We start from the raw sequence: 26,595 nt of genomic DNA, 5'->3' as shown, positions 1-26,595 counted from the left end.
CATCGTGTTACTAAGAGAAACATGCACCGAGCTTTCTGCACAGTTGAATATGAGTGAATTCCCCCTTTAATACAGAGTTCAACTTAAGGTACACACCAAAATGGTACACCCTAACCTGAGTTGCAGGGTCACATCAGGATATTGTGTGCCTGGAATGTGACTAAGTGGAATTAGCATTTAGCATAGTGTTATAAATGTATACAATTAGTTCTGGCATCACCCTGCTGAAAAATCCAGCTTAAACCAGCCTTGGATGGTTGGCTTGTTTTAGCTGGTCGACCAGTCCAGGTTTTAGAGGGGTTTTGGCCACTTCCTGGCTAGTTTCCAGCCATTTCCAGCCTGGTTTTAGCTGGACAGGCTGGGAGATGACTAGCTAAAACTAGCTTCACCAGCCTAGCCAGGCTGGGAGCCCAGCCAAAACCAGCTATGTCCAGCTTAAACCAGGATGGTCAAACTGGTTTTAGATGGTTTTAGCTGGTCACTTTCCAGCCTGACCAGCTAAGACCAGGCTGGAAATAGCTGGAAACCAGCCTGGAAATGGCCAAACCCCCTCTAAAACCAGGCTGATTGACCAGCTAAAACCACCCAACCATCCTAGGCTGGTTTAAGCTGGATTTTTCAGCAGGGCATTTACTCACCTTCATGTAATTTAACATTCTCAACCCTGTCCAATCATCTGTCTTCCGTCTTGATCAGTCTATGCCAGCGTTTCTCAACCACATTCCTGGAGGACCACCAGGTCTGCACGCTTTTTGTCTCCTAAGCTGAACACACCTGATTCAGATCATTAGCTGAGATTGAAAGAGCTGTAATAGGTGTGACAGACAAAGAAGACATCGAAAAGGTACACTAGGTAAAAGGCCTAGAACAGGACGAAGTGTTGTTGGTCCTTTAGGAACGTAGTTGAGAAACACTGGTCTATGCCAGGGGTGCTTAATGGTGCTGAACCCTTTTCATGCAGCATTTAGCTCCAACTCTGATCAAACACAACTAAACCAACTAAGTAGGTTCTGAAAGAGCGCTTGGTAATTAAAGACAGGTGTGTTTGATAAGGATTCCAGGTGAAATCTGCAGGAAGGTAGATCTCCAGGAACAGGGCTGGGCACCCCTGGCCTTTTTTCTGCATTGTGACTTTAACGTCTTGTTTACACTAAGGAGTGCAGTTCAGTTTAGGACAGTATGGTTCGGTACGGGTCACCCTGATCAGGCTTGCTATTCCACTGCCAATTGTACCCTGTTATGTAGGTCTGTGTTATTTAATTAATCTATTTATTAATTGCCGGTTTGTGCTTGCGATTGAGTTCTAGGAGGAGTGTTTCACCCGGCTTATCCAGGATTGGATGATGCCCGTGACGTCATTGGGGATTCCCACTATATAACGCTGACAACAATGGCGTCTCTGTCTCTCTCTCCTTTTGTCTTGCAGTCTCTCGCCCTACCTCAGCTCGGTGGTGGCTTGGGCTCAGGCGGTCTGGCTGGCGGTCCTCCGCAAGCCCGGCGGTCATTCATCTAGATGCCGCTCCTTTTAGTGTTTTGTTCCTGTTAATCTTTTGATTCTTAATTCATAATGTGTTAACTAGTTTGTTTATTTTGATACTTTGCTTTGTAGCAGGTAGAGGTTTATTTTTCATAGTCACGTTTTGTTATTTATTTAGTTTAGCGAAGGTAAGCAGTGGCCCGGAAGACTCACCTATTTTTATTCCTTTCACGGGAGTTTAGGTAAGATCTGTCCATTTAAAACAGTTTAGTCAGAGACCTGTTTACCTTAGCTGCCCTACCTTTCTACTTGATTTTTGTTAATGTTTTGTCTCTTTTGAAAACTTATGATTTATGGAAAATTAAACATATTGACAGAACATCAATTTAACCATTCAAACGTCTGTGTCTTCCATATATTCGGCTCAAACCTTGAATGTTTTTGTTATTCGAGCCAGTTTTGAGTTTGGGCCGTAGCATACCCATAAGCTTGATTTACACTTCTGCATCAAGTGATCACTGTACTAAGGTAAATACCTTGCACGTAGCCCATAGTTGCCCAAACTCGGTCCTGGAGGCCTGGTGTCCTACAGATTTTTGCTCCAACTTGCCTCAACACACCATCACGAATGTTTTTAGTAAGCTTAAACAGAGCTTGATTAGCTAGCCCAGGTGTGTCTATTTGGGGTGGGAACTAAACTTTGCAGGACACCAGTCCTCTAGAAGTTAGGGCACCCCTGATGTAGCCAATTCTAAGCATACTTCTGCATTCTGTCTGTGTTACACTGCAATCATTCTTTTACAAGTTCAAACCTGCAGATTTAAGGAAAAAAATCTGTTTTGGTGTGCAGTCTCTGAGTCTGGGCTCTGAGTTCGAAAAGACTCAATCAACTACTTTGTCCAAAATAGCGGTTGTCAATTGCGGTTCTCGAGATTCCCCGCCAGGCACATTTTGTATGTCTTTTATTTTACACACAAGAATCCGTTCATGGAACTCTGTTAATGAACTGATGATCTGAATCAGGTCTGGGCGGGGAGTCCCGAGGACTAGAATTGGGTAACACTAGTCAGAAAACTCCCAGAAAAACTCCCAGAAAAGTTCCCCCATTCCTCCCTGGGCAAGAGAAATGATCTGTTAAAGGTGCGGAGTCGGAGTGGTGGAAGGATGATGAATCGAAAATGATTGGACAATCATGTAAACTCAGACTTCTTAAAACCTCAAGCCACCCGCCGTGTTCCACTAGCACCACTCAACCCACCTATAGTTGTTACCACTACAATCACACATCTTGCGCTTTGAATTGTGGCAAATGTGTAGTTACCTTTTTTGAGAGGTTTGTGTCTGGGTATGGCAAAGGATTTACAACTGTGTGAAGGCATACCTATAGCGAGGACTAGAAGCAAAAATATAAGTTGGTCTTTACTTGGTAGGCAGTTTTTATGCCTGAAAGTTGAGATCGACTCCATTTTGGCTTAAATAAGATATTCACATATTATTGGCATGTGGCTGTTTGTCACAAGAAGAGACAAGTTTTGTTTGAGCTCAGGTCGACCATGGTTCATTGCTGCAAGCCATCAACCTTTTGGTACTGTACTGTTGTAGGTAACCTTCCTAAAGGATCTCAAAAAAAGTGGCTGTTTTGGTACTTTTTAAAGAGAAACTGGAAATAAATGCACACTGTAATCTACTGTATTTTACTGAACCATAATGCTCAATGGAAAGGAACCATAATGACGGTTCAGTACAGGTCACCCTGATCAGGCTTGTCTTTTGCTTGTCTTGTTGCATGCACAAGTGACGCTTCTGTTATACAATAGCATTCAGCATTGAGTCTAGCTCCACCTTTTGCTACCGTAATGTTGTTCAAGATACCCTTACAAAAGGTTTTCCAAAAAGAGGTACTTTTAGACAGTGGAAACAGAAAAGCTGCACACTGTACCCTACTAAACTGCAGTGATCAGTGGAAACTAGTCATACTGTAAGTGTCAATAGTTTAAAATTGTTTCATGCATGTCGCTTTATTGTCGCCATTGATTGTTGTGTCCTCAATTGACCACAACTGAGAATGAGAGCTATGGAGTACCAGTAGAGCAACTAAATGTCTCAAAGTAATGTTTACTATCACACCGTTAATTTTTTTTCTGTCTTTTGCAAGTATAAATGACCATACACAAAAACGAAAGCTTGGGCATTCTTCAGAAGTTAGAGTTTACTGATTAAAATAAATAATACGGCATTGTAAAAAGTAGATGATGACAGATTTATTATTATGGTGACACATTTTAGCTTTAAATAAGTTAGAGATACTTCATTAACAAGGATGGGTTTATGTCAGGTTCAGACGACACAATATTATTTTTCTAATTTACAATAGTCACTGTGTCAGAATAAGAGATTTTGACTCCTAAATTCCTTTGAGACACTTTAAGATAGACATTATAATCTCTCAGAAATAAAGGTACTTGTTTTAATGATAACCTATGGACAAAAGGTCAACCAGACAGTTACGATGCAAGGTAATGGGTACATAAATGTACATTTAAGGTATAATAGAATGCTGTTTAAAGGGCTGTAACTACACAGCTTGTCAAAACTAAGTCAAGGCCTAAAATATGTTCTGCATTGTGACAAAGTCGATATGGTCTTGTAAGAGAAACAAAACCACGAATATTCCAAGTAACATGTTTGGCTGGCTGGTCTAAAACATTTTAAAGGCATTTTCTCAGCTTTAGTGTTTCTGCAGTTGCTGCACTTTGACTTTGTAGGGCAATATGAACCATTTCAAGAGTTCACACTTAGATAATGCTTGACTATTTTAGCAAGTTTGGCATGCTGTCCCGGGAGAGAGCCCTCAGCTCGAAGACAGATGAGCCCAATAAGCATTAGGAGGGATACGAGCAGTGGCGTAGCGCAAAATGCGGAGGCCCCCCTGCAGGGATCGCTGACGGGGCCCCCTGATGATTGGGGGGGGGGGGGGGGGGGGGGGGAAGAGATGGGGTACGTCATACGTTAATTTGCATATCATTGACGTCATCACGTTCTACCGTTTCTGTTTAACATCCTATGGTTAATAAAGGGGTATTTATAATTGCACTACACTTTATATAAGCATGTTTATTTAACTAAATTTATTGCTGTTTGAATACAGTATATCATTATAGATGTGTAACGTTAGTGAATGTGCAGCAATCTCTCATATGTATTAAACTCAGACAAGTTCAGAAACTGTCACTAAAATATCTGTGATTGTGAACAAGAAAAGAATAAACGGTCCAAATAAATTGTTAAAATAAAGTAGAAGTAGATCGGTTAGACTGTACAAGGGAAATACCTTCACACTGCCTGTGCTAAATCATATGTCGTCGGTACGCAGAGGGGTGATCTGCTCTCGGGCTGCAGGTGGGAGAGGCTGCTGTACGAGGACTGACTGGGCCGCCTGTCAGTGCTGTGAGGCGGGGGAGGGGCCGGCGGCATCACACGCAGCTCGTTGAGAAGAGTAGGGACGGTGCGGTATGGAAAAATGACAGTCTAAAAAAATCTCCAATAACACACAAAAAAGTCGCTAGATTTGTCGCTAGGGGGGTCTGAAAAGTCGCTAAATCTAGTGACAAAGTCGCTAAGTTGGCAACATTGGCGGCAAGCAATCAGAATGAAGTAGTCCACCACTTGAGAGGTGTTCAGAGAACACAGACGTGTGAACTTTGGTTCCGACCACAGTTGTTCCCAACAGTTTATTGAAAATCGCGACGACGCGGGGCCCCCTAATCACGCGGGGCCCCCCCGCGGTGCGTGCCCTGCGGGCCCGTCCGCTACGCCACTGGATACGAGATCAGGTAGTTCTCGATAACTTCCCAAGAATAGACCGCTAACTTTATGTAGTAGGTGCTTTTGACTTTAACTCTTGTTGCATGTATTTTGTGTGGGAGGAAACCGGAGTACCCGGGGAAAACCCACGCAAACATAAGGAGAACATGCAAACTCCGCACAGAGAGTGTCGATTGGCTCAGCTAGCGTTTGAACACGTTGCTGTGGGACAACAGTGATAGCCACTGAGGCACCGTGTCCCAAACTTAGAGGTGAGGAGGAGGGAGAAAGAATGGGGGGGGGGTTCCAAAAACGAAGATGAGGAATGAAGTTTAGTCTGGATATTTATATTAAATTTGGAATGATCCGATTGGCTAGTTAGTGATTAGTGATAGGGATCAGCTGTAGTCAATCCTATCACGGGCTCCTCTCGAAATTAGTTTGTGAAACTTCACTTAGATACAAATACATCTGCTTTAAGTAGAAAAATGTGTGGCTTTTGAAAGGATGCCACCCCAGTGGCAGCTTTTGTACCTTTATTTCTGAAAGAGCACAGGCAGGACAATCATAGCTCCACAAATCTGTGTATATTTCAACCTAGCTGCACCAATATCCTCATCCGTCTTTTGCTTTGGCTGTGTTGGAATTCTATGCTCCAAAGAACTTCTGTGCTCCTATTGATCAAAGTCACAAAGAAACCAAAGCAAACTCAAACACAGTTTGTCTCTCTGTTCGGATGTCTTGATGATTTGATGTTGGTCATTGTCCTATATGACAAACTATATGAGATATTTCCATTCCAATGCCTGTTGTTGTTCATGAATCACAACAATGCTCGATGTGAATCTTGGATTTTGTATTTAGCCAAAATCATGTGTAGTCTGAACCCGGCATTAGCAACACCTCAAGAATGATGTTGGCTTTAGAGCCAGTGATCCAGTGCGTTTCAGATGTGAACCTCCTGTTTATATGATCCAATATAGTCCTGTGTCGATCCATATATTTTTACATGTACTTCATAAACTCTTAAATCCACTCTCTCTCTCTGGATTTCTTTCTCGGAACAGACATAAAAATCTAATAATCTGCAGCTTAATATATTGAATTTAAAAAAAAGATTAGATCAAAAACCACAAAGCAAACAAATACAACAATAACAATGCTGAAGATCCGTAAAACTGGATTACATTCGTGATACTTTTATAACCAAAAGATAATTAAGAGCAAAGATGTAGTTGTACCTTGTCCCGGTTACGTGTTGTTCAGTACTTTCGCCTGTACTGCGTTTGAACAGTCAGCAGCCCATGGTTCAACTGAGGTGGATCTGAGATCGGCTCCGTTCCAAATCTCTATTCAAGGCATCTCAGCGATCTCCAAACTGATAATGATCTGCACGGGTAATACCTATATACACGTTGGAGCAAAATGGATGCCATCTGGACTGTTAAACTGATCATGGATGAGGAGATGGATGCCGGTAGAGAGTTGGACAGAGCATCGACTGAAGGCAGGACTCAGCTTGAGGTCAAAGCTGAGGAGGGTTTAAGGATCGGAGGTATCAAATGGACTGTAGGAAAGCCCCAAATTGGAGCAAGTCCCTCTATGGTGCTTAGCTGCCACTGCTGAGCATGCCCAGGAGTTTACTCGGGTCCATTCCCTGCTGGTGGGCCATCTTCTGGACATCGAAGCCCATGTGCATGAGGAACTGGATGACGTTCATCTCCTGCCCTGTAGACTGATCCCGGATGGTTGGGCATGTGGGGTTGCAGTGAGGCCACGGGCAGCTGTCGATCAAGTGCACGGGACAGCCTTTGGGGGGCGATTTGTTATTTCTGCTGGTGTCTTGTAGACTGCGGTCCCAGCAGTGCAGCGCTCGCGGTAGAGATGTGCCTTTGACTTGAACATCGGTCCAGTAGCTACAGCAAACACAAGAATGCAGAGCTGCTCAGTGAGTGTGCAATTTAGTGCGAAAACACCAGGGGAAATATAATATGATTCAATGAATTTGCAATAATTGTACCAGAAATTGCATTATCAATATACATTGCTATTCTCTCTTGAATCAATTTCGAGTTCAATCAATTGAGGAATAATTACAAACAGCCTTACTCTGCTTGCACCCAGTTCCTTACAAATACCACTTGAACTTAAAATGATTGTTAATAAAGTCAGGAAACGTTTAAGTGGATTACAAGAGCGTTCATAGTGAACTGTGTTTACTTACAACTTGCAAGACTCAGCCAAACACAGAAGCCTTCTTTCTTGTGACTCTTTAAGTGTATGATTTTAAATTCTAGAGTGCCATCTGCTGCTAAAATCTAGCCTAGATCACAATCTGCTGTTAAAAACTAGCCTTGATCACTATCTGCTGTTGAAAACTAGCCTAGATCACAATCTGCGGTTAAAAACTAGCCTACATCACTATCTGCTGTTGAAAACTAGCCTAGATCACTATCTGCTGTTAAAAACTAGCCTTGATCACTATCTGCTGTTGAAAACTAGCCTAGATCACTATCTGCTGTTAAAAACTAGCCTTGATCACTATCTGCTGTTGAAAACTAGCCTAGATCACAATCTGCTGTTAAAAACTAGCCTAGATCACTATCTGCTGTTGAAAACTAGCCTAGATCACTATCTGCTGTTAAAAACTAGCCTTGATCACTATCTGCTGTTGAAAACTAGCCTAGATCACAATCTGCTGTTAAAAACTAGCCTTGATCACTATCTGCTGTTGAAAACTAGCCTAGATCACTATCTGCTGTTGAAAACTAGCCTAGATCACAATCTGCTGTTAAAAACTAGCCTACATCACTATCTGCTGTTGAAAACTAGCCTAGATCACAATCTGCTGTTGAAAACTAGCCTAGATCACAATCTGCTGTTGAAAACTAGCCTACATCACTATCTGCTGTTGAAAACTCGCCTAGATCACTATCTGCTGTTAAAAACTAGCCTAGATCACAATCTGCTGTTAAAAACTAGCCTAGATCACTATCTGCTGTTGAAAACTAGCCTAGATCACAATCTGCTGTTAAAAATTAGCCTTGATCACTATCTGCTGTTGAAAACTAGCCTAGATCACAATCTTCTGTTAAAAACTAGCCTTGATCACTATCTGCTGTTGAAAACTAGCCTAGATCTTAATCTGCTGTTAAAAACTAGCCTAGATCACTATCTGCTGTTGAAAACTAGCCTAGAGTGCCACCTACTGTTAAAAAGTAGCCTAAAGCACAATCTGCAGTTAGAAACTAGCTTAGATCACAATCGAATGTCAAAAACTAGCATAGAGTGTCATCTATTGTTAAAAACTAGCCTAGAGCATTGTCTAATGTTAAAAAACCCACATTGCAGTCTACTGTTAAAATCTAGCCTAGTGTCATCTGTTGTTAAAAACTAGCCTAGATCATCATCTGCTGTTATCTCAAAAACTAGCCTAGAACACCTTCTACTATTAAAACTTGCCTAGAACATCATCTGCTGTTGAAATCTAGCTTAGAGTGCCATCTATGGGCGTACTCACACTATGCTATCCGAACCGTGCCCAGGCCCGTTTCCCGGATCGTTTGAGAAGTGTGAGTGCTCTGAATTGGGCTCAGACACGGTTCAGTTGGCCGAGCTGGCCCGGTTGGAAGAGGTGTGCCAGAACGCGGTTAACTTGGGCTTTGGCGCGGTACACTTGTTTGTGTGAGTGCAAATCGCGCCAGAGCCCAAAAATAAAAGCGAGACGTGACTTTTAAGGGACTGTTTAATATGGATTAATTAATCATTCTTACTGTTCAACGAACGCAAACTGTCATAGTTTATTAAAAACGCAAACTCTTCACTCTTCAAACCTCCTAATTCCTCCAGCACGAGGACTCGATGATTATTTTTGAGTGTCAAAATTAGCGGATCTGTTCGGCGAAATATTTTGACTGCATGTCACTGCATATTAAACGACTAAAACAATATAACTAAAGAAATCTCCACTGTGCTGAGCTCCGCCTACTGAACAGCACATCATCAATGACGTAAGCGTGCCCAGGCCTGAATGTAATGTGAGTGCAGGCCGTCGGGGGAGAAGGGGGGAAGCGTGCTTTGGCCCGGTTCAAGGTAACTGTATATAGTGTGAATACGCCCTATGGTTAAGAACTAGCTTAGAGCATTGTTGTGTTGTTTAATGTTCAGTCCTATTACTACTGTTTGTGACCACTAGATGTCAGGAGAGGTGTGTGTAAGGGAGAGGAGAGAACAGAATAAAGTGAAGTAGTGTGGAGCTAGGCAGAGTTGTCCGGCTGATATTCATTTACAAACCTATACAAAATACCACAAGCATCATCTGCAATTTCTTTTATCATCTTAGGTCTTTTGTGAAGTAAAAAACTTATTTTATTGGTAAAGGACAGTGATTCCAAAGACCTAATATTTTTCTTTAGCTTTTAAATTATTATTATTATTATTACCCACCCTATAATTACAGTTATATTAAATATAGTTTTTACACATACACACAAATAAATAAATGGTTTATCATCATCGCTGCAGAATGTCAGGTAAAGTTAACTGACATTACAAAAACAACAACTTGATGAAAATAAGAAAATGACAGAAATTTACAGAAGTCAAAAATTCAAGCGTTCACTTACTTTCTTGTGATGAATTCGTGTGAGAGACAAGCTGGAGCAAACATTGCACTGAAGGAGAAAACACAGCATTAGAAACCCCGAAAATCACTTCAATCTCACTCCGATAAGAGAGAAAACATAACTTACGGGACGTCCTTCAGAGTGTTCCTCAGCTCAGTCCCCAAATTCTGAATGTAGCGCCACTGTCCCTCCTGCACAGGCTGTCCCGTCAGATGGATGTTGTCCACCGTGAGCTGAGCCTCATCGAACAGCCACTGCACGATAAACACAGGCCCTGTCAGGAAGAAAAAACAGCACACTTTTCAAACAGGTGACCAAACTCATATGTGCATTTTAAAATAGACTGAACATCTGTCCATGGCTGGGGTCTGGTATGGTGTGCACTCACGCTTGATGGTAGGATAAACTTTATATCCAAAGAAGCAGTTCCACTCTTTTCCTTCATAAGCCTGCCTGCATCGCTCAGGAACCACACCACCCCAATATCTGCAGACAAGACCATCAGTTTAGTCCTCAATAGGGGTGTAACGGATCACAGTTGATACAACCAAAATAATAAATGATGATGACTTGCGTATGTTTATTAATCTTTAATGCGCTGCAATCAAATGTGCGTTTGATCAAGGGAGATTCAGTTAACCCTTTTCAGTTAGTTACAAACAGTGCTGTTTCTAGGCATAGTCGGATTAGGCAGTCGCCTCGGGCAGTGTTCCCCAACCTTTAATATCTGTCATAGCCCTACCTTGTCTGTCCTTTCTGTGTTGTCGTCTTTCTATGTATCTATGTTTGTGTTGTGTCTGAACACATGGCTCAGCCTGTTCCGTTCCTCCCTCCTTGTTTCCTACTGCCACGCCCCCTTGTTTAGCCCTCGATTGGCTAGTCCTCGTTTGTCTCAGTGTTTACACCTGGTCCTCTTGTTCTTTCCTCCCATTATAATGTTTTCCCTCCCCTGATGTCTTTGTCGGTTCATTGTTGCTTCTTGCTACCTGCTATTTGCTACCTGCTACCTGCTACTTGCTACTTGCTACTTGCTACCTGCTACCTGTTACCTGCTACTAGTGGTGGGCAAAGTGAGGCTTCATGAAACACTGAAACAGTCGAAGCAAATGTGTCGAAGCTTCGAAACGTTTCGAAACACCACTCTACAGTGACACCTAGCGGTCATTTTTTTATGTATTGCACTGAAACAGCTGCAGCACATAGCAGTTGAGCAAATTGAGGTATTGAAGCCTACTTTGTTGGTGTACACTTCATTCAATGTAGCGGAGCGGTTAAAGTGTCTGATTAGCAATTGGGGATAGTGGGTTCGAAGCCGGGCAATATCAGCTATTTTGAAATGCTTTAATACCAGTTGGTAATGCTTTGCTCTTGAATCGTTTTGTTTCAACATTTGTCTGATATCCGAATAAACAATTTGTTAATAAATATGTCTTGTTTTGGTCTTAAAACAGGGTTGTTGCTAGATCAGAAACTGTGGCCTGAAGTTATCAAGAATTATTTATATTATTCATAAAATTTCCCATTTATTGTATTTTATTAATGTCTACCCAAACCCTAAACCAAACTATCACAGTACTGTAAAATAATTATTATTGTTTTACAGTGTTACAAAAATGATGCTAAATTGATGGCGTAACTGCAGCTGTATCATATTTAGGCTAAATACAGAAACATGATAAAAACTCATAAAACCACAAAAATGTTTTTGGAGTATTTGTAGAAGTCGGGATTCGAACCCAAGAAGTCAATTAATGAATAGCAACATCGTGCACATGCACAGTCCACTAGGCCATATAAAATGAAATTTTTCCTGACCTTGGCAGCCAAATGGAGATTCGCCAGGTCTCAAAACGCTTCTGAGGTGAGCAATGTTTTGAATCGCTTTAGTCACGTGACCAAGTGTTTCGAAACACTTTAGTCACGTGACTTGGGTGCTTCGGATCATGCTTCGGTGCAGTGTTTCGAAACACTTGCGCTTCGGGATCTCGACACTGTGTCGAAACGTCAGTTTCACGTCAGCCATCCCTACCTGCTACCTGTTACCTGCTACCTGTTACCTGCTACTTGCTACCTGCTACTTGCTACCTGCTACTTGCTACCAGTTACTTGCTACCAGTTACTTGCTACCTGTTACTTGCTACCTGTTACTTGCTACCTGTTACTTGCTACCTGTTACTTGCTACCTGTTACTTGCTACCTGTTACTTGCTACCTGTTACTTGCTACCTGTTACTTACTACCTGTTACCTGCTACCTGTTGTTGCCTGACCGTGCTCGTTTACCTGTGCTGTTGTTTGTGTGAGAGTTGTCTTTGTCTAATGTTTGTTTGTGTTTTTCAGTTGGCTTTCAGTATTATCCCCATCTTATTTAGTAGCTATAAGTGTTTAGTTCCTTTTTTTAATTGGTTTTGATTCTTCCAGTTTATTATCAGTAAGTTAAAACTAATTTTATTTCTCTTTTTAGTTTGTCAATAGTTCTTGTGTTTTTGTTGTATTAAATTTATGGTTTTGTTTCTTAGTTTAGTGTTCCCAGTCTGTCTGTGTGCGTGCGTGTGTGTTTGCATTCATCCAGCCCTGTCTGCTGAGAGTCCCCGGTTGCTGGTGTCCTGTCAGGCTGCCGTTGGTGAGACCTACTCAGGATCGCTGGTCAGCAGTGCCTCAAAGGCCTTTACCACTTTTTGTCTGGCTTGAGCATCCCTGCTCAGTCTCCTGTTCCGTGGCTGCTTAATACTCCATCCAGGACTGTCAAGCACTGTCTTCCTTTGTCTGCCTGCTCCACCCAAGACTCCCCTGCTCTACCCTATTCTTCACCGTCGGACCGTTTCACCTTACCCCTACTACATATCACCTTTATTGTCAATAAACACCTCCTGTTCTCATACTGCATTTGGGTCCTCCTTCCTCTAACCGTGACAATATCAATGTAGACCGGTCAATGCTTGGGGAACCCGGGAGGTGCAGTGTACATGGACTACTAGGCTATCATCAACTATTTTCTCAGAGGATGACAAGCTGAAAAAACATTGCTGCAAATCTGATAAGCTGATAAGAAACAGCTTACTTGATTCCTCTCTTGATGACCTCAGTAGGGGCGCAGTTGATGGTGTCCACACAGTCAGTGCATCTGTACTGCTTGTTGTCCAGAAACCAGCCTGAGTCGGACAGACCCCTGACCTGGATGTTGGTGTGGCCCAGTTCTTCCAAAAGCTCTGACACCGAGTCCACATTCAGCAAGACCCCGGTGCCGCCCGCACTGAGGAGCACATACTTACATTAGTCAACATTATCAAAAAGGCCCTGTTTACATCTAGTATTAAGATGTGTTTTCGTCAATCCAATCGCAAGTGGACAAAAGAGACATTGGTCACATACAGTTGAAGTCAGAATTATTAGCCCTGCTGCTTATTTTGTCCCCAATTTCTGTTTAACGGAAAGAAGATTTTTTCAACACATTACAAGATATTTTTCAAGACACTTATATACAGCTTAAAGTGACAGATAAATGCATAACTAGGATAATTAGGTTAACTATGCAGGTTAGGGCAATTAGGCAAGTTATTGTATAACAATGGTTTGTTCTGTAGATCATTGAATAATTTTGACCTTAAAATGGCTTTTAAAAAATTAAAAACTGCTTTTATTCTAGCCAAAATAAAACAAATAGGACTTTCTCCAGAAGAAAAAATATTATCAGACATACTGTAAACAATACCTTATTCTGTTAAACAGAATTTAGGAAATATTAAAAACAATAAAAAATCAAAGGGGGGCTAATAATTATGACTTTACCTGTATATGGGTATTTTTATAAACGGGGTTTTCCCTGCTTTCGTTTTTTCGTCTGTGCAAATGAAAACGTAAGACGCACGCATGTTAAGGGCGATGATGACACTATGCTGGGATCACACCAAATGCGTATCTTGGGTATTTGCATGAGTACATTACATACAAATCAATGCAAAAGTGAGAAAAGAGGCGGATTTCCGTCCCGTGGACGAATGACACCTAATATGTGATGTGTATGCCTCAAACATTCAGAATTTGCCCCATTTGTGTTCTTTATTTAGTGTGAACCCAGCCATGGTGGCCAATCAGAAAGGAGAAAACCGCACGCACGCTAATGTCATGAGGTGAAAACTCCAGTTTTAGTGTCCACATGACTACACTGTACACACAGTCTTGGAAAATCTTCACCCAGACAAGAAGAACAATCACGTTGTGCAACCTCTAATAAAGATCTAAACATTGTTCCATTTGGTCCATGGCAAATATAAAAGCAATGTGGCGTGCTACAGTGGTAAAGGCTGTTTGCTAGATGTTTATGAATTGAAGTTTATTTATGAACTAATTTCGAGAGGATCACATGCTTAAGATGGCTTGCGGCCAGTCCCACATTATTCAGATTATGATTCATCCAATTAGACGATTCCTAAGCGACTATAAATACCCTAAGTTCCACATAACAGCTATCTTCATTTTGAAGAATCCCCCCTTCCACCCCCACTCCTCCTCCTTTTTTAGATGGGTGTCCAAATCGGCACCATAGACGCTCCTAGTAAATGGATATCTCGTAAGAGCAATCACTATCTGTTCATTGGCTACTACAGCAGCGGAGTTCTTGAGATTTACCTGAGCTCAAACTCCCTTCTTGCCTTGCAAACGGGAGGGAGCCCCGGGCTCGAGGATCTTATGAGCTCATGGCTCTCTCCCAGGACAGCATGCCAAACAAGCTTTAATATCAATCATCAGCTAAGTGTGAACTCTTAAAACTGTTATTCTTTCTCAGCCACCATTGTTGTTGTGTTTAGCAGAATGCACACACAAGCTCAAAACATTTCACATCTCTATTTAGCGTTGTCCACTTTTGATCAGATTGATGAATTGCATCTCAATACCAGAGGCGAAAGCAAAGTGTGCGATGCAGACTCACCTGCTTCCAGCTAACAGCAGGATCTTGGCATTATCCAGACCTTTGGAGAGCAGATCCTTCACGACCTCCTTTATGATCAGTGAACCCATGAAAGCGTAGTCATCTGTACACAATAAAACCACAGATAAGTTTACGGCTAATAGTCAAATCTGATTTTTATTTATTTTTTTTTTTTAGATATTTTTTTATAATAGCAAATGTTTGCAGTCATTTATTTTTTATTCAGAATGAAAATTTATCAAAAGTGACTGTGATCATTGAACTCATGTTACTGGGGATCATATCATATTTTACTGATTTCTAAAGGATCACACAAGGTGACACAAGACTTGAACAGTTATGCTGAAAATCCAGCTTTGAATTCAGCTTTAAAATCACAAGAATGCATTACATTTTAAATTCATTAAATATATATGTTATGGTAATATGTTATACGTAATATATATTGTTTAAATGTAGTGAGCAAAAATGTCTTGGTGAGCAAAAAAGCTTTCTTTTTTATATTAATCAAAGCCCAAAACTGTAGTGTTTTATTTTTGTTTTTTGTTTTTTTTGCTGCTGTTAATTCGCCCAAAAAATGAAATTTATGTTTAAAATTTTTGTTATTTTTTCCACGTTAAATTATCTAATATATTTAATTATGTGTTTTTAATTTAATGCATCCAAAAATGAAAATATAATTTTCTTTTATATTCTTTTTATAGTTTATTTTGCATCAATACACCTTAAATGTTTATTATGTGATTCTTTAATAGAGTTTTTAGTTTTTTTTTATTAATTCACCAAATATTTTATTTCTGTGTTATTCTTTTAGAGTCTTTTTATAGTTTATTTTGTATTAATTTACCCAAAAATTTAAATAAGTTTTTCTTTTAGTGTTTTTTTCTTTTTTCTGTTGATTCACCCAAAAAATAACAATTATGTTATTGTTTTAGTCTTTTTATAGTTTTTTATTTTTGTTTTAATAATTCACCCAAACATTAAAATTACAATATTCTCTTATAGTGTTTTTTTTTTTTTGTAAAAGAGTGTACGAGGCACCATTTAAGACTCTTCCATGTATACACATTCTCAGGTACACTGGGATTCAGCAATTTAGCATACATTCATATTTAGAAAGGTTTCAATGCAAAGTTTATATTAGAGAGTTTGAATGACTTTGGACTGTGGCTGTCTATGAAGGACGAGGGAGCTCTCCAATATTATCTAAAATATCTCAATTTGTGTCTGAGGATGAATGAAGGTCTTAGGGCTTTGGAACAACACGTCGATTGGAAATTAAAAACCGAATTAACATTTTTGAACAAAGTGAAGAAATTATTATTTCTTTCTATAATTTGTGCACAAGAGCAGGGGATGTAACGGAGTCTTACTTTGATCTGTTTTTGGTGAGGCTCCACTCCACACGTCGCTTGAACAATATGGGATGAAGCTGAAAAGGGAAAAACAGAAAGACTTCAGGTTCAAATCTGCACTAACATAGGAGTTATGAAAATCAATGAATAAAAAGATGTAAAGAATGTATTTTCACAAACATTAGCTCTGGGATACTCACACCATGTTGGCGTTCCACCAGTGTGGGTTTTCCTCTGGGAGTGAAGACAGCATTCCTGTGCCTGAAAGTGAAATCAGAACACATCCAATTATCACAAAGGAATGACATGATGGAGTCTTTGCAATTTTGCATATTCATTTTTAAACTTTAGATTATGTTGGCTTCTATTGTGTGATTTAAGACTCAGTGGTGACTGTGTTAGACGGACACGGTTGGCATTTCTGACCTGTCTTGGTTTGTGGCCATTTGGAGGAGCTCATGAGTCTCCTCATAGTCTCGTATCTGCTGTCGCAGTTCTCTTTGTTGAAGCAGTACCAGCCGCCTGCACAGAGAGACATGTCTTACACATATACATGGCAGTTACAGAATATATATATATATATACACACACAGTCATATAAAAAAGTTAGGACACTCTAGCATTTTCTAGATTTGTAGAAAATTTCCCCTGGAGGCAAGAGGGCACTCTTGAGGAAACTCACTAACCTGTCCAAATACATAAAAAAAAAAACAAAAAAAAAAAACACAGGGAACTCTGAGTAAAGAAAGTCAAGAAGGAATACAGCTGCAAGTAGCACAACAATATTTACACTTTGAATGGGTTTAGGTTTAAGGTAGAGGGTTAATAAAATACAATTTAATGTGTAATTTAATAAATAACATGAATAATAACCATATAACCTGGTAATAATAATAGAAATTAAAATAATATAATAATGATAATAATAACAATAATAATAATAATAATAATAATAACCTGATGGCACTAAATAAATCAACCCGGGCTCATTGTGGAAACGTAGCCCCGCGGACGTTTCTGCGGACCGCGATTTACGTCCCGGGAGGCCACTGTGCGCGCTTTTTCACGTCTCGGGCGCCTCTCGGGAGCGCGCGCCGTTCGCCCCCGCGCCGGTCTCGCGCGAAAAGCTGCCGGATCGGCCACCCTCTTCTTCCTCCTCCTCCTCCTCCTTCCCTAAACCCGAGCGACGGTTCGCCGCGTTCTCGCCCTTATTTTTCAGATTTCGTTTTTCATCTTACCTAATTTCCGGAACCGCCGTTCCCCGGACTCGATCCCGGTCATCGTCCACTGCGGCCTGCTCCTCCTCTGGGGCCTCCGCTCCGCCGACGCAACGCTGTGAGCTAGGCGGACAAACTGGTTGCATAGGGAAAGCCCTCCACTCGGAGGCGAGCCGTCGGCCGGCGAGCGCGAAGAGGAGGGGCGGAGCGGCGCCACACCGCCCCGCAGCATTCGCTCGAAAAAAACTGAATGCGGCCTTTACGTACCTCCGGCCACGTAAATCGCGGTCTCCAGAAACTACGTTTCCAGAATGAGCTTGGGTTGAAATAAATAGTCCCTTTATTAATCAGGGGTTGCCTGAGTGGAATGAACTGCCAACTTATCCAGCATATGTTTCAGGCAGTGGATGCCCTTCCAGCTACAACCCATCACTGGGAATCACCCATACACTCTCATTCACACACATACACTACGGACAATTTAGCTTACCCAATTTCACCTATACCGCATGTCTTTGGACTTGTGGGGGCAACCCGGAAGAAACCCACGCCAACACAGGGAGAACAGCGCTACACACTGTGCCACAGCGCGGGCCAAGAATACATTAACAAAATACAATGAATGGGTAATTAAGGCTAGGCAGTGGCGCAGTAGGTAGTGCTGTCTCCTCATAGCTAGAATGTCGCTGGGTTGCTGGTTTGAACCTCGGCTCAGTTGGTGCTTCTGTGTGGAGTTTGCATGTTCTCCCTGCCTTCTTCTGAGTTTCCTCCGGGTGCTCTGGTTTCCCCCACAGTCCAAAGACATGTGGTACAGGTGAATTGGGTAGGCTAAATTGTCTGTAGTTTGTGTGTGGATGTTTCCTAGAGATGGGTTGTGGCTGGAAGGGCATTAGCTGCGTAAAAACTTGCTGGATAAGTTGGTGGTTTATTCTGCTGTTGTGACCCTGGATTAATAAAGGGACTAAGGAGACAAGAAAATGAATGAATGAATGAATGGGTAATTAAATAAATAGTATAATTATTTTTTATGTTAAACTTCTGGCCACAGCTGTATCCCTTCTAGCTACAACTGGAAACCCCCCTAGGGAAAATAGCGATTGCTGAACGTGAACGGTTGGTTCACATGCAGCTTTTACTACAGCCATAGCTGTAAGGGGGGAAGAGAAGCTCATACAGCTCTCATTATCGCAGAACGATTATCTCAATTTCAGTTTAGACTGAGTAAACCAAATTAAAATTTAAACCGTTATTTTGCGTAGGTTATCAGTGTACCATGACTCCTGTATAGTAAACTCTTCTCCATCTAAGTGAAGTTTTATTTATAAACTAATTTCGAAAAGGATCACGTGCCTATGATCGCTTTTCGGCTGGTCCCGCATTATCCAATTTATGATTCACCAATCACGACGATTCTTAAGCCACTATAAATACCCTAAGTTCCACATAACAGCCATCTTCGTTCGCTTTGAAGAATCCCCCCTTCCACCCCAACTCCTCCTCCTTTTTTAGATGGGTGGCACAGTGGCCTAGTTGTTAGCACTGTTGCCTCACAGCAAGAACGTCACTGGTTCTAGTCCTTACTAAGCCAGGCAACATTTCTGTGCAGATTTAACACGTTCTCCCCGTGCTCATGTGGGTTTCTCCCGGGTTCCCCGGTTTCCACCCAACATCCAAAAACATGCAACTTAAGTTAACTGACTAATCCAAATCGGCCCCATAGACGCGCCCTAGTAAGTAGTTATCTCCAAAGAGCAATCACTATCTGTTCATTAGCTACTCATACAGCAGGGGAGTTCTCGAGATCTACCTGAGCTCAAACTCCCCTCTCGCCTTGCAAACAGGAGGGAGCCCCGGGCTCGAGGATCTTATGAGCTCAGGGCTCTCTCCAGGGACAACATGCCAAACTCGCTTTATAATCAATCATTAGCTAGGTGTGAACTCTTGAAACCCCCGTGCTGGAGGTTTACTAGAATGTGCACTCTAGCACCTGTATGTCCCAGACTGCAATTTGATTGTGACGTCACAACAGTGTAGTTCCTAAGTGCTCAAGGGTTTATATAATTATAAACCCGTTCAGATGATCCACCAGTTGTGTGATGTAATCGATGAAGTACATCTGAGGTAAGGAGAATGAGGGAAGGCAGCGAGTGAAGAGCATGGAAAGATGAACTGGAGTGCAGCCTCAGGTAAAACCGTTTGTCAGTTCAGGTATTTGATTAGCACTACCTGACTTATTTCTGTTGATGCTAAATATTGTTCATCATGAGGTTTTAATTTCCACATTTTAAGCCGTGCCAAAGATCAGATAATTCTTAAAGTCCTGATATGAAAAATTGGAATTTAATAGGGTGTGCTAACTTTTTCAAATTACTGTGTATATATTTAAAAAGTAGTCATAAAGCATCACACTTACCCTCAAGAAATATTAACCATCTTTTGCTTCCTTTTGACTCCTTCAGGTAGTACCTACAATAAAGCAAATCCTCATTAAAATCGTTTTATCTTCGTCCCCTTTGTGCATGAAATTGACTTTGGACCAGAATAAATACAGCACGGGTATTTGTTTTGTCAATAGGGAATTAATTGGATGATTGCGTCTTGTTGCTTGTGGGGCTTATGTGACTGACAGATTGATCCCACCCTCACATGAGTAAACACAAACCAATCGGAATAGAGAAGAGATGCCACAAAAGACAGAAGTAAAGTATTTTGATTAAAGGGGACCTTTTATGCCACGCTACGCTGTTTAAATAGCAAATGCATTAGCGCTCATATGTGCACCCATAGGTGTTCTGGTCTAAAAAGGAAGGCGTTCTGAGGCGGACCGCTGGCGCGTTGCTATTTTGAGAAACTATAATAGATTTTTCATTAGACCAAAACTAACCCGGTCTAAACTCCAGTGCAGAGTTGCGCCTCGCTTACGCACTGCTTAATACGCACAAGAGAGCAATAGGCAAATATCTTTACATATGAAAAAATTTAAATATTAAGAATATATATAGGATATAATAAGAATAGATATAGGATATAAATATAAAGGATTAAAATATTACAAAACATTATTTTCTAGCCTACATAAATATGAAAAATCACTGCTTTTATGTCTTCTTCATCTCGGGAGGCTTTTTCAGTTCATTCATAACAATTTGCTTTTGTATAATGTTATTATTATTAGCAGTATTATTTATTATATCCATATTTATATTTGTTTGATTAAAAACAAGCTTAGATTTGTCCACCTGTCAGGTTTTAGACCAGATGGGGCATGGCAGGTGTATTTGGATATAACTCAGGTTTTTGAACACACTTCGTTATTATTGTTCATTTATTCGTTTGCTGGAAATTAGAACTGAATTTAGAAACAGTTTTGAAACAAATCTTTGCTCTTAACAAACTAAATTAATTATTTATAGGCTAATTGATGTCTGTGCGTAAAAGTTTCCCTATCCAAGAGCGAAAGTGAAAGTAGATCCATTATCTCTCATTCTCAAGCAGTAGATGCTCTGTTTAACAGTTTTCTGTTAAAAAAAACTGTGAACTGTTTGCTTGTGAAATGCTCAGTTTTTCCACTTAGACTTACTTTACGTCCTGTAAATAGCAAATGCGCTCTAGGCGCGACGCAGCTGGCACTTAAAGGGAATGGGAGATGAGACTCTGATTGGTTTATTCTCAAAACACATCTATAACTCATTAAGAAAATAAACTCAACCCTTTTAGACCATGCGCCTTGGCGCAAAGCGGATTTTCCCGTCCTTAAATTAGCAAAAACGCGTCCTGACATGTCCTGAAAGCGTTTGCGCCCTGCGTTTTGCGCTCTGCGCATGGACCGTCAAAATAGAGCCCACAATGTTTTACCACTTTCCCTTTTAGGCTTTGATCCTAATTGTGTCATTTTGGTGACTGTCGCTTTAAATTCAAATGAGACTGTGCTCTTTTCAAAAGAGGGTGGAACTACAAATGCCTGTGTGTCAGCTTAGAGGCAGATTTAAAAACAAGACTAACATCCAATGCTAATAGGAGAGATGGTCACTACTGGGCAAGGTTTTTCCTCTCTGATGATGACGTACAAAAGGAGAATGTCAAAGTGTTTTGCAGACTGTTTTTATCAAGTGTGATGACACAAATGTAATTAATACATTTTTTACCATTAGAAGCTGGTTATATTCACAGACTGTTGCCACACAACTTTTTAAACCCGTTACAAAAATGATATTTGCATAATAGGTCCCCTTTAAAGATTACACATAAAAAACATATTGATTTGTTCAAATAGTTAGCATGTATTAGGTCAATAGCAAAACACACTTTTATTATTCTAGTCCTTAAAAAGTGCTTTAAAAATGTCACAGCCCCTGTTAAAAAGACCGGTGATGAATGCACACTCATGGTGTAGGTCAAGCAAAGCTTGTTATTCATTCAATATTTGTAACTGCAGCAAATATTATTGAAAAGCCCATTTATGTTCACTTAGTCTCATATATGACTGCTTAATTCACTTAAGAGTGCACTTCTGTACATCACTTTACACAACAATAACCAGATTTCTACGGGAGTCATATTGATGTTACATATAAAACTGAATGAATGATTTTGTAATCCAGGTTCACAAAGGTAAAATATTTCATATTTTTGAAGTCGACATGAAGTCTGAAAACTTTACAGTCAGCAGCCACCACTTAGATTAGATGACTTTAAAAGCAACTTTATCATCCATTCATTGATTTTTAACCGCTTGTCCGGTGCTGGGTTGCGGGGGCAGCAGTCTTAGGAGAGAACCCCAGAAACTTCCTCCAGCTCCTCTGGGGGGATCACGAGGCGTTCCCAGGCCAGCTGAGAGACATAATCCCTCCTGGGTCTTCCCTGAGGCCTCCTCTATCCTTAATGTGGTGGAGGGGTTTGTGTGCCTGAGTGATCCTAAGAGCTATGTTGTCAGGGTTTAATGCCCCTGGTAGGGTCTTCCAAAACAAAAATGTCTTAGGTGACAGATCAGACTAAGTGCGGTTCAAAAACCCCTTAAAAGTTTCCTAACATCGAGAACTGTGACGTCAACCGGTATGCCAATATTTTAATTTATAGATTTTCAAATATGTTGTATCATAGCAATCACTGTGTATGTATAAATATATATATATATATATATATATATATATATATATATATATATATATATATATATATATATATATATATATATATATATAAAAATTTATTTATTCATTCATTCATTCATTTACTTTTCAGCTTAGTTCCCTTATCAATCCGGGGTCGCCGCAGCGGAATGAACTGCCATCTTATCCAGCTTACGTTTTACGCAGCAGATGCCCTTCCAGCTGCAACCCATCTCTGGGAAACATCCATACACTCACATTCACACTCATACACTACGGACAATTTAGCCTACCCAATTCACCGGTACCGCATGTCTTTGGACTGTGGGAAAAACCCGGAGGAAACCCACGTGAATGCAGGGAGAACATGCAAACTCCACACAGAAATGCCAACTGGATTTCAGATATGTAGTATCTCAACCAAATATTGTATTTGATCAACTTTCAGATGATGTTTACATCTTAATTTTAAAAGAAAAACAATTAGAAAAAGACACATTTACATATGTAAAATAGCCTATTTTATCTTGCTGAAGTGGATGAGTACTTTTGCACTTTTAATTTTCAAAACTAAAATGTTATTGCCCTCGTCTACTTTCTTTAATATCTGCTTCTTTGTCGTCTGCAATCTTCACAGTTTCCACACGAGGGGGCTGTTGTCCGCTTTACATAAAAACAAACCAGTCCGTCTCAAACGCTTCAGTCGTTCGCCAGTGTGAGGAAAAGCTACAGTTGTGGCTGGCTTTGTTTCTTTGAGGGGCATCACTCCACCATAATTAAAGACAGCTTTAATTTGCTTCCAATTCATGCCACTGTGGGCCACATTTTTGGCGAATGCTGTAAATCTCTCACTATTACCCACCACAACACTGCTTACGAGCTAATGATTTATGTTTCACTACATTACGACCAGTAAAGTTTAGGATGCAGGTCTGCTAGACAGAAGCTTCACTTGTACTTTCATTAAAGATTTTATTTTTAATCTTCATAAAAGCAGAAGAATTAGGATAACTCTGATCCTACACACTTTCCTGTACTGTCTATACATGAATTGGGGTTTCTATGGAACCTGTGAAATGTGAGTGATCCATTCATGTGTCTCAGCTGATCACACGACACCTTTTCTACAAGCCATGACTGCAGATCTTAGGAATGCAACATGCTTCCGTGCATTATAGTATGTGAGGTTGAAACAGTATAATTCTCTGGGAGTAAATCAAGCTAAATAGTTTTTTTTTTTTTTTTTTTTTGTATATTCCATGGTGGCACATTGGCTCAGTGGTTAGCATCCCTGCTAAAAAATCCAGCTTAAACCAGCCTAGGCTGGTTGGCTGGTTTTAGCTGGTCGACCAGGCTGGTTTTAGAGGGGTTTTGGTCACATCCAGGCTGGTTTCCAGCCATTTCCAGCCTGGTCTTAGCTGCAGGCTGGAAAATGACCAGCTAAATCCAGCTAAAACCAGCTTGACCAGCCTGGTTTAAGTTAGACATAGCTGGTTTTCGCTGGACTCCCAGTCTGGCTAGGCTGGTCAAGCTGGTTTTAGCTGGTCATCTCCCAGCCTGACCAGCTAAGACCAGGCTGGAAATGGCCAAAACCCCTCTAAAACCAGCCTGGTTGACCAGCTAAAACCAGCCAACCAGCCTAGGCTGATTTAAGCTGGATTTTTCAGCAGGGTGCACTGTCGCCTCACAGCAAGAAGGTCACTGGTTCGAGTCCTGGCTGGGTCAGTTGGTATTTCTGTGTGGAGTTTGCATGTTCTGCCCATGTTCATGTGGATTTCCGGATGCACCGGTTTTCCCAACAGTCCAAAGACATGCGCTATGGGTGAATTGGATGAACTAAATTGGCCATTAGTGTGTAAATGTGAGAGTGTATGGGTGTTTCCCAGTTCTGGGTTGCAGCTGGATGGGGCATCCGCTGTGTGGGTTCATACACATTTTTGCTCCAAAAATACCACGACTTTTCCAGGACTTTCAAGTCAATTTTTATGACCTAATGTTTCATGTTATGTCTACGTGTACATGGTAAATCATAAGAAAAACAATGCACGTTTACATTTATTACAGCATATCATAAAACATGCAACAATCTCTTTAGTTGAAACGTAATTTTATATCTATGTAAAATAGATGTTGCTTACACAGCACTAATAATGTGAGAGCATGTTTTTGGCCAAGAAAATAAAAAAAATAAAAACACTTAACCTCCATTCCAGTATACAGATATTTGTCAAATTAATTTTATATAGTGTTAATAGTTTGTTAAACTAGTAAAAGTACATAAAACTAATATTATAAAGCTGCAATCACACTGCATTTTTCGCTCCACAGACTTCCATTTATAGGCATGCGAATGCGGCAGATCAGAAATGCAAGCACCTGCAACATGTTTCGCATGACACTGCATTCAAATGTTCAAGCTTGGTGAATTTATACCTGCGGGGATTGCTTGAGACCAATAGAAGATTATTTAAAATGAGAAACTCAAAATATAGAGCAATCGCTCACTTTTATTAATGTCTAATCAAACTTTCTAACCCCGCCCCTTTTCACGGCGGCATATGACAAAGCACAAGCTTTAGTGTGCAGCTTAAGTTGCTTTGGACAAAAATGTCTGCTAAAGTGTTAGTGTAATTTCCATGACTTTTCCAAAGCCTTGTGGGTTTTTCTGTTTTTCCAAAACTTTTTCAGGCCTGGAAATAGCCATGATAAAATTACATGACTTTTTCAGGCGTAAAAAACGTGCTGGATAAGTGGGCGGTTCATTGCGCTGTGGCGACCCCGGATTAATAAAGGGATTAAGCCGAAAAGAAAATGAATTAATGAATGAACATAAAACAGGCTTTTCTGAACAATGTTTGGTAATAAACATCCACTGACATTCATAGTAAGATCAAAAATGCTTTATTAGTTATTTAAAAAATACAACAAAAATGTATATAACAGGCTTTTTCTAGCATTATCCAGAATCTCTTTTTTTGCATTCAACAGAAGGAAACTTAAACCGATTTAGAACAACTTATTTTAAAAAGTTAATCAGGATTCCACTACCCTTGTGAAGTGATACAAAGTTTAACTTGATATTTATAGTCTATATATAGTTTATATGTGTATATATATATATATATATATATATATATATATATATATATATATATATATATATATATATATATATATATATATATATAGTTTTTGATTGAGGTAAGTTGAGATCATTAGAAAAGTTCATTTGATTCAACTAAAAAATTTAAGGCAGCAATATTTTTTTACAGTGAAGTGGAGGATTGATAAATGATGAAAGAATTGTAATTTCGGGGGACAAACTGCCCATTTAATACCATAATTGCTGAGAATGAAGGATCATTTGTAAGCACGTTTGTACGTTGGTCAAGAGAGCGTAACGTGCTGCAATTTAAAACAACACATGCAATCACAAAAAACGCCAGCATTTTCTCACAACGCAAACAATTTACAGAAGCAGTGCCTTTTCATAACACAAAAAGAACGTAACACAACGGTAATGTTCAAGACCCCAAAACATGACAGTCACCACTGTGCCATGACCAGTGCCAGACAGAACCTGCAGACATTTTTTGCTATTTCTGCTGAGAGTTTTGTAAAAAAAATCTGCAGATCGTTACAAAGAACTTAAAATATATGAAATAAACTAATACCTTTTTAACTTTTATTTAATGTTTACAAAGCAAAACCTAGTAGATCCACTTATTAGGTAAAACAAAGCAAGTCTATCATATATCTGCTAAATAACAGAACAGAACATTTTTGTTCCTATTTTTTCTGCTGTACATTTGCATCTTTACAACTTTACATTTTAACCAGAACTAGATTTTCTGTGCTTGTGTTTCCGCTTGTTAAGTGGTGATGTATGGAATAGTGTTTTATATAAAATCATGGTGTACACGACAGTCGCTGGACTTGATGCATCACAAACACTAATATTTTAATAATTTATAAAAAATGAATTACTTTTTGCCCATCAGATAATGGGCATGTATATATACAGTTGACGTCAGAATTATTAGCCCCCTTTGAATTTTTTTCTTTTTAAAAATATTTCCCT

The 26,595-nt window shown here is 40.1% G+C and overlaps 1 protein-coding gene across 1 annotated transcript in view; it reads right to left on the bottom strand.

Moving 5' to 3' along the window:
- Nucleotides 1-6,890: 6,890 nt before the first annotated feature.
- notum1a (notum, palmitoleoyl-protein carboxylesterase a) overlaps nucleotides 6,891-26,595 on the bottom strand; it is a 30,069-nt gene continuing 10,364 nt past the window's right edge. The window contains 10 exon segments of the mRNA NM_001161654.1: nucleotides 6,891-7,197; nucleotides 9,907-9,954; nucleotides 10,033-10,180; nucleotides 10,295-10,392; nucleotides 12,966-13,157; nucleotides 14,835-14,937; nucleotides 16,208-16,266; nucleotides 16,390-16,450; nucleotides 16,616-16,711; nucleotides 19,820-19,872. Of these exon segments, the coding sequence (NP_001155126.1) occupies nucleotides 6,891-7,197; nucleotides 9,907-9,954; nucleotides 10,033-10,180; nucleotides 10,295-10,392; nucleotides 12,966-13,157; nucleotides 14,835-14,937; nucleotides 16,208-16,266; nucleotides 16,390-16,450; nucleotides 16,616-16,711; nucleotides 19,820-19,872 (1,165 nt within the window).

The sequence above is a fragment of the Danio rerio genome, chromosome 3 (assembly GCF_052040795.2).
Source record: "Danio rerio strain M-AB ecotype USA chromosome 3, GRCz13ab, whole genome shotgun sequence".
Taxonomy (NCBI): domain Eukaryota; kingdom Metazoa; phylum Chordata; class Actinopteri; order Cypriniformes; family Danionidae; genus Danio; species Danio rerio.
The sequence above is the reverse complement of the archived record's forward strand: the minus strand, read 5'-3'. Positions and strand labels throughout refer to the sequence as shown.